The sequence below is a fragment of the Silene latifolia genome, chromosome 4, assembly GCF_048544455.1.
Source record: "Silene latifolia isolate original U9 population chromosome 4, ASM4854445v1, whole genome shotgun sequence".
Taxonomy (NCBI): Eukaryota; Viridiplantae; Streptophyta; class Magnoliopsida; order Caryophyllales; family Caryophyllaceae; genus Silene; species Silene latifolia.
In genome coordinates this window covers 7,713,087-7,721,076 of record NC_133529.1, presented here as the reverse complement: position 1 = coordinate 7,721,076, position 7,990 = coordinate 7,713,087, and the positions used below count along the sequence as shown (strand labels likewise).

General features: G+C 35.7%; 2 protein-coding genes across 2 annotated transcripts; one reads left to right on the top strand and one right to left on the bottom strand.

The window, feature by feature from the left end:
* Positions 1-1,457: 1,457 nt before the first annotated feature.
* On the bottom strand, positions 1,458-2,197 carry LOC141652023 (oleosin G-like). Its single transcript, XM_074459688.1, has one exon. The coding sequence runs from the start codon at positions 2,162-2,164 to the stop codon at positions 1,652-1,654; it is 513 nt and encodes a 170-aa protein (XP_074315789.1). The 5' UTR covers positions 2,165-2,197; the 3' UTR covers positions 1,458-1,651.
* A 4,414-nt stretch (positions 2,198-6,611) lies between these two features.
* Positions 6,612-7,979, top strand: LOC141651009 (ubiquitin-conjugating enzyme E2 11-like). Its single transcript, XM_074458739.1, has 4 exons — positions 6,612-6,702; positions 7,192-7,319; positions 7,417-7,521; positions 7,839-7,979. Exons 1-4 carry the CDS (start codon positions 6,612-6,614, stop codon positions 7,977-7,979), a joined length of 465 nt encoding a protein of 154 aa, XP_074314840.1.
* Positions 7,980-7,990: the final 11 nt, after the last annotated feature.

The following is a 7,990-nucleotide window of genomic DNA, read 5'->3' as shown; positions in this document are numbered from 1 at the left end:
TTTAAACAAAAATGATAATCTTAACTAGTTTATGAAAGTTCGGATCGGGTCAGGATCAGGTCACTATTGACTCGGGTCATTTAGATAGATTTGTTGGGTTGGGGTTTGGTTGGGCTGAGTCATTGTCGACTCAGGTCATTATTAGGCTCAATTCTAGGCTGGGTTATTATCGAGTTGGATAGTTACGATAAAAACTTTCAGGTTTGGGTTGGGTTTTACTTGGTTTGGGTCGGATTTTGCTTTGTTTGGCTCATTAATTTATTATCCGGTCGATTTTTCTGATTATTTTACCAATTTGAGTTGAGTTATGTTCATTATTTTAGTGAAGTTGTAAGGTCAGTTAATTTTGAATAATTTATAAAATCGTTCATAATATCGACTTATGTTGGGTTATTATATTTCTGGTTAATGTCAAGTTATCTTCAGATCGGGTTATCTTTCGGGTCGGATCAACTGTCGGGTCTGTGAAAACATTTATCAAGTCGATTCACAACAGACAAACTTACGGGCCATCTCGGTTAGGTCGGGTCGGATTCACGAGTCATCATCAGGTCGGGTTGGATTGGTTTCGATTTACAACATTTTGGTCGAGTTTGTTTGAATACGGGTCGGATCAGATTTAACAGTTATAACTATGCCTTTTTTATTCGAGTATGCCACTTTGTAAAAAAAAGGGTGATTGAAAAGAGGGTGATTGACTTGTTTATTAGTGATTTGCAGGTCATCACGTATATTCTGGGCACCATTGAACTCATCGAGCAATTCAAGTTCAAATTGGCGTGGCTGAAAGAATGATTGACCTTATTACAATTTACAAGCGTGCGAGCTTGGCTCGGGCTCGGGCTCGAGGGCTTAACGAGTCAAGCCGAGCAAATTAAACGCTGGCTCGACTCGAAAAGCTCGCGAGCTGCTCAAATTTCTGTGATTAGTTAAGATATTGCTCATATTTTAAAAAAATATTTTACCATGATTATATCATTGTATCACAAACATCAAATGTCTCGTTGATTTACCAAATATTTTTACATATAACTCTCGAGCTTTGTTATTGAAAATATCGGTAGAAAAAATTTAAAAAATAAACAATTTTATATAGGGTCGATTTGAGCTCGGGTTTGGCTCGAGCTCGGGTTAAAGCTCGCAAGCTTTATTACGAGCACATTTTTTTCAAGCTCGGGTAGGCTCGAGATCGGCTCAAGCTCGAGTTTTGGTTCTTGAGTACAAGCCGAGCAAGGCCAAGCTCGGGCTCGGCTCGTTAACAGCCCTATGTACAAGTGATTTGTAGAGTATTATATTACGTATACTTGGGAATTTACTCCGTAGGCGCTATGGCGCGCAGCTTCTGTACCCTCGTCATCAGAATAAAAGAAAAAACTAAGCTTACTATTGTAAAATCTTTATTTAATACAAATTCCAAAAATGCGGCTATTTCTAAATATTCTTTTCCACATTTTCCTTCTTATAATACTCTAGTCTTTACCCAATTCACGTGACTCTGCCAGAAATTGAAATATCATAGACACATGACATAACAAATTTTAACAACCTTTAGAAAAGAAATTGAAAAAAAAAAAATAACAAAAGAACACTAATTACCAAAAAAAAAAAACTATATATATTTGAAATTATAAATTAAAGCCATAAAAAAGTATCAAGCACCAGGAGCAGCATCCTTAACCTTATTATGCAAATACCCACCATACTCCCTAGCGTAATCCTTAACTTCTCGGGCCGTCGTCGCAATCCTACTCCTCGCATAATCAACCCGGTCCGACCCGGGCGGGTGTAACCCCCTATAGTACCGATACACCCAAGAAAATGCAGCAACGGCCGCAATCCCGAACCCACAAAGCGACAAAAACCCGAAAACAGTAAAAAACAAGACGGTGGCAACGGGGAGCCAGAAGGGGGTGGTGAGGATGATAACCGGGGCGAAGAAAATAAGGCCTAAGACGAAAGCGGTGAGGGTGATACCGGTTAAAACGAGGAGAATGCCGCCGGAGATGAGTAGGGTTAGGATACCTATGAGTTGGGTTGAGTTTGGGGATTTGTTGTGGAGGTGACGGAGGTAGGTTGTTAGGGTGTTTGTTGTGGTGGGTTGTCCGGTGGTTGTGCGGTGTGGTCTGGTAGTTAGGGTGGTTGTGGTGGTGGTTCGGTCAGCCATGTTGATTTTGTGGGAAGTGTAATTTTGAGGAGAATGTTTGAGAGATGAAAAGGGTTAAGGAAGGGAAGGGAAAGAAGAGAAGAGAACGGTGGGGAGTGACAGGTGGGAGTTTGATGCGGGAGATGTTTGCGGGTGTGTTATTGTGGCATGCATCCATGCACGTGGAGTTTTGGGAGTACAAGGAGTTGTTCCTTTTTGGTATGTTCTTGTTTTTCGGCATATGGAGCTCGTTTTAGGTGTACAAATAAGAACATTTTATTGTCTTAGGATTCTTGCTTGGGTGCTCACGGGTTTGAAATCGAATCAAACGGGTCGGGTTAAACCTAGAAATCGGACAATTACACCCAGGTTCAAAATTGAACCGGACCGGTTAAATTTGAAAATCGGACAACTTTTACTCCAAAATATACGGAGTATTAGAGACTGGACCAGTTAAGTTAAGTATCGGATCGGGATCGTACCAAACTAGATTGGAACCCTTAAGGTCCGGTCTTTTCCAGATTTGGACCGGACCGGTCCGGCTAAGAAGGGTAATATGACGATATTTTTGAGGTTGGACTAGATTGGAGATCGGTCACCGCATATAAGGGTCACCGCATATCTGTGGGCCTAAAGACCGGATTGAATTGTATTCGGTCCGGACCAATTGGACTTGTTGATCCGGTTTGCCGATTTGGACCAGTTTTTGAACACCACTCCTAATTCTTTTTTTTTTTTTTTTTTTTTGGTGACGAGGGGTTTAATCCCCCGGGTCCAGGCATTCCGGCGTCACCACCTGGACCATGTAAACCACCCCAATTGGGGCCACCGAGATAACCGCATGCAATTGCTCATCCGTGGGTTCGAACACGGACCTCGTAATTCTTGCCTTTGCAAGTTTTGAAGTTACCCAAGTCTACCACTAGACTGCAAGCACTCGGTTACCACTCCTAATTCTTATTGAAGCTAATTAGCGAAATAGGTTTGATCACCTTGTTCATCAGAATCTCTTATTAATCTCTAACTCTTGAATATTGTTTTAAATTATACTCTTGCATTCTTATGAACAAAAAATGCATTTAATTGATTAATTGCATCTTTGCAATCCAAACTAAAAATGAAAGTTTCTTTGGATTTACTCGCGTACAATATAATCAAATGAACTTGTAGAGCGTTCTCGACTTTCATGCACATAACGCTTCTTACACTTTACACACTTACTGTACCCTTAGTAATTTTCATACAACGAGTAAGCTTTACCTAATCCTCAAGTCACACGATTTTAACCTTAAAAAATCATACAAAATTGCTATAAAATGCCACTTTTCACTTTGGATTCAAAACTCACAAACAACAAATTATACATTTTAAAAAAACTAGGGCTAAAAATTATACAAAATGGGGTTGAGATTATTCTTGGTTTTGTGGATGTTCATGATATGTAGCTTCTACCTTGAGTTTCATAGTGTTTTCGGCATTAACGTCGAAAAAATGTCAAGGGAGAAAGAGCTCTCTAGAATGCAAAAAAATGATGCAAAAATGCCAACTACTAAAACAAAAACCTACTTTGTTAGGCCTAATAGTTATGTAATGGATCCAGATTCTGCATACGGGTCGGGTTATGGTGGTGGATATGGTGGTGGAAGAGGTGGCAACGGTGGGTTTGGTAATGGTGGTGGAAGAGGTGGGTTTGGTGGTAATGGTGGTGGGGGTGGAGGAGGTTGTGGTGGTTGCGGCGGTCCTGGTAGTGATGGAGGGTTTGGTGGAGGTAGTGGTTCTGGGATGGGTAATGGCGGTCATGGTTACGGAGGTGGTGGTGGAGGCGGTGGCGGGTATGGACCGGGGTATAGTGGTTTTGGGCTAAAGAAGGATTTTAATAGGCCGGAGTCTGTGAGGGATAATATTATTACGAGGAAGAGTATTAAGGATCATTACTAAACTAAAATAATTAAGTTGGATGGTGAATAAAATTTGAATAAGAAGATTATTTGGAGGATTAATTGGTTTGTGATTTGTAAGCTTAATTATGTTACTTTGATAATAAACATGCCTTTGTTTTTTTATATAAACTTATGATGAATTTGTGCCTTGGATTGTATGGAATTTTATATTGAGTTGTTGGACCAATTGGATGTTTTCTTTAATGCTTTTTTTTTTTTTTAATAAAGTAAGAAAATTAAATTGATTTTCTGGGTTAATTAGGATAAATCTATCCCATTCTTTCGAACGAGAGTTTTCTTTAATTTTTATGATTACGTTCAAATTTAACATTGTTTAATAATATATAGAGAACCATTTGACATTGTTTACTACAGAGTAATATATAGAGAACCACCATAGTCGCCAATGGATTTAAAAGGCTCGGTCCAATAAGATAATTTGAGCCCTTATATAATAAGAAAACTTAGTTTTTTTTATAACGAATACTTCTCAAACTTAACATTTAGTTGGCAAACAAGAACTTGTGATTAGAAATATATAGTCTTCGATTCTGAGAACCTTTTTAACATGCTATTAGAGAGCTTGGAAACCAACAAACATAGATGGATAAGACTAGAGTTAAGGATATGATAAGGACCTAAACTTTACTATTTTTTTCCATCAAGGAGCTATACTTTCAAACATTCCAGTTAAGGACTTCACTTAACTCCGTTTATACATTTGGCAAACCAAAACAATTTTTTAACATTAATTAGTTAATAACAAAGAAAAAAAGAGCAGTGTAACTTTCTTCTCAAATCATGGATGAATAACCCAGCAAATTATATTTATTGTTTTACCCCATGTTTAATAAATTAAAATTCAAAAGAGAATGAATGATGACTATGGGGTAGAGAGCGTTTATTAATATACGAGTGAGATTGATTATGGGTCTTGTTCTAATCATGTAATGTGATGCTAAAGATGAAATTAATCTGATATGTTTGCTTAGATGAAGGGTGATTGATGATTGCGATCATGGTTCAAAGTCTCGGTATCGGTTGTGGTCGCGGTATCATTATAATCGGTCGTTAATTCGCCGCCGCGGACGAATCACGGTGATTTTGGTTTTTTTTGGGCGTTATCTATATTGGTAGAGTGAAAATCCGAAACAGCTCAGCCGAGATCTTGAACCATGATTGCAAACACTCTTCTGGCTTTGGAAAATTGAGAAACCATCCATCAATTAATAGATATTGAATGGCGTCGATTTGATCATGAAACATACAAACATAGATCTTGCTACATTGATGGAAAGTTTTGTTAATGAGTAAATAATGAGTGAAAGGCATGAAAGAGGGTAGTCACATGCCAGGATGTTGGGTTAGGAGAGAAGAAGATGACGAGATATCAATACGGACTGTATTTCTAATGGCAATTTCCTAATATTTTTTTTTTTGGTGAAGAATAATATAAATTTGGTAATAGAAAATCTTAGATACCCTACTTTCAGATGCTAAACGTTTGATTTTACCGTCAAAGTTGACGGAATTTATATAGGAGTCCCTTAACTGTAAACTTTGAAAGTTTAGGTCCTTAACTGTAAAAATTTGCATAGTATAGGTCCTTGTATTACCCTTTACTCGATAAGACTAACACAATCACTAATTGTAGTTTGTAAATACTTTAATCATGTAACAACTCTTTTTTGGCTTGTCACTTGTTTGTTCTCTATGAAATCGGAAAAATATATTTAACATTAAAGTTCGGTATAAAAAAGCTCTCATTCAGAATCATATTTGACATATCGACTTAATATTATCCCGAAAATATATCACTGAACTTAAGTTAGGTTGTGAAATTCTAAATTGAACATTGAGCTTGAAAAATCTTAAGGTAAAAAGACGTACTTCAAATTGAAAAAGAAATATCTATAAATTATTAAGTTATCTTATGTAGATTCATTTACTAGTTGATTTATTTTTTCCAATTTTTTATTGGATAATTTATTTGGCATATATCTACTATCTAGCCATACACAAAAAATGCCATTGAATACCAAACATGAGAACTTTAAATGATGGATATTATGATTTCTTTAGTATTTAAGTTCTAGGTATATATGAAATTGAATGACAATAAATGAGCAAATAAAAAGAATATGATTTTTCATAAATTGTAAAATATGAATACGTGAGTCATTGATCATAATAACAAAGATATATTATGTGCACATTGAACTCCTTATTTAAACCCATTCATGCAACCAATTTTTAACATTCTACATTTATCTAAACTTTGAATATTCACCAATAATTCATAACATCATTCTACCATTTGAGGTATTTGTTTTATCTTATTTTCCTTCATTTTGTTATTTTTCTAACTCGATCTTGTAATTGTTTTAGCAATAAAAAGAAACATACATTCTTGTGTTATTATCATCAACGATATTATAATATAACTGATGATATAATTTAAAAATTGTCTTCATACTCCGTATATATAAAGTTTGTTCTCTTTTTCAAGGTTTATTTTTTAGGCACTAATGGCTCCAAGAGGAAGTGAATTGGCCGTAAAGAGAATCCAGAAAGAGTTAAGAGATATGCAAAAGGACCCTCCATCAAATTGCAGTGCTGGTTTTGTACCTTATCTTTACTACTAAAGATTTGTTAACTTTTTATAAAATGGACTTTTGATACCTTATACACCTTCACAAATTCTCATTGAAGACATGACATATCCGTCACAAGCTGAAGACGGATACCATTTTACCTCACAATGTACCCACTTTTTCTCTCTCTGCAACACTATTCATGTGGTCCCCTTTCTCCACTAACCCATTTTGTTACCATTTTATCTCACAAAATATCCGTCACAAATGGTAACCCGTCACAAGGGAGACCAATTGATACACCTTATTCAATGATACTTGTAAGTAACGATTATAAAGTTAAAACTTCTTTGTCAAATGAGCCACGAAAGTGTTACGAAGTACTTAATTAGTACAATAACATTGTGCACATTCGAATGTGATACATATTACATCAAACGATTTCAATCTAATTTCTTTACCGTATTATTAATTACTTTCATAATTATAAATCAGTAATTATATCCATTCGTAGGTCCTTCTAGCAGTGACATATTTAGCTGGCGAGCTACAATTGTCGGTCCTATGGGTACACCTTTCGCGGGTGGTATCTTCAACTTGTCAGTTCATTTTCCACATGACTACCCCATTAAACCTCCAAAGGTAAGACTTATTTAACTTTTTACCTTTACTTTTATTTTCAGCTTAATATTTTTTTTTAATCAATAGAATTATTACTCAACTTTTCTTGGATTTGCAGGTAAAATTTTTAACAAAGGTGTATCATCCAAATATTAATAGTGAAGGAAGTATTTGTCTTGATATTTTGAAAGCAAATTGGAGTCCTGCTCTTTCATTACCTGCGGTATATACACACATTATTTTAAATTATGATCTTTCTACTCGACTTTTTACGTACCGATTTGTACATTGATCTAGAGACGAATAATAACATCAACATTATCATTTATTCGACGTTGATAAATTAAAATAGATTGGGGAAAAAAACACTCATAGTTTATAGTCAAATATAAAAATCCCGATTTAACCTTAATTAACCGATATTATGAACTATGCTAACCTTAACAATACTATACATTAACTAGAATTTATTCTCGTGTTAATATTTATTTCTTTGAATTTTTAATGAATGTTAAATTTTGAATTATATCGTATATACAGGTGTTGATATCGATATGCTCGTTGCTGTCGGATCCTAATCCGGATGACCCACTTGAACCGGAAATTGCTAACTTGTACAAGAGAAATAGAGCAATTTATGAAACTACTGCTAGATCTTGGACCCAAAACTATGCTATGTAAACTTCAAACTT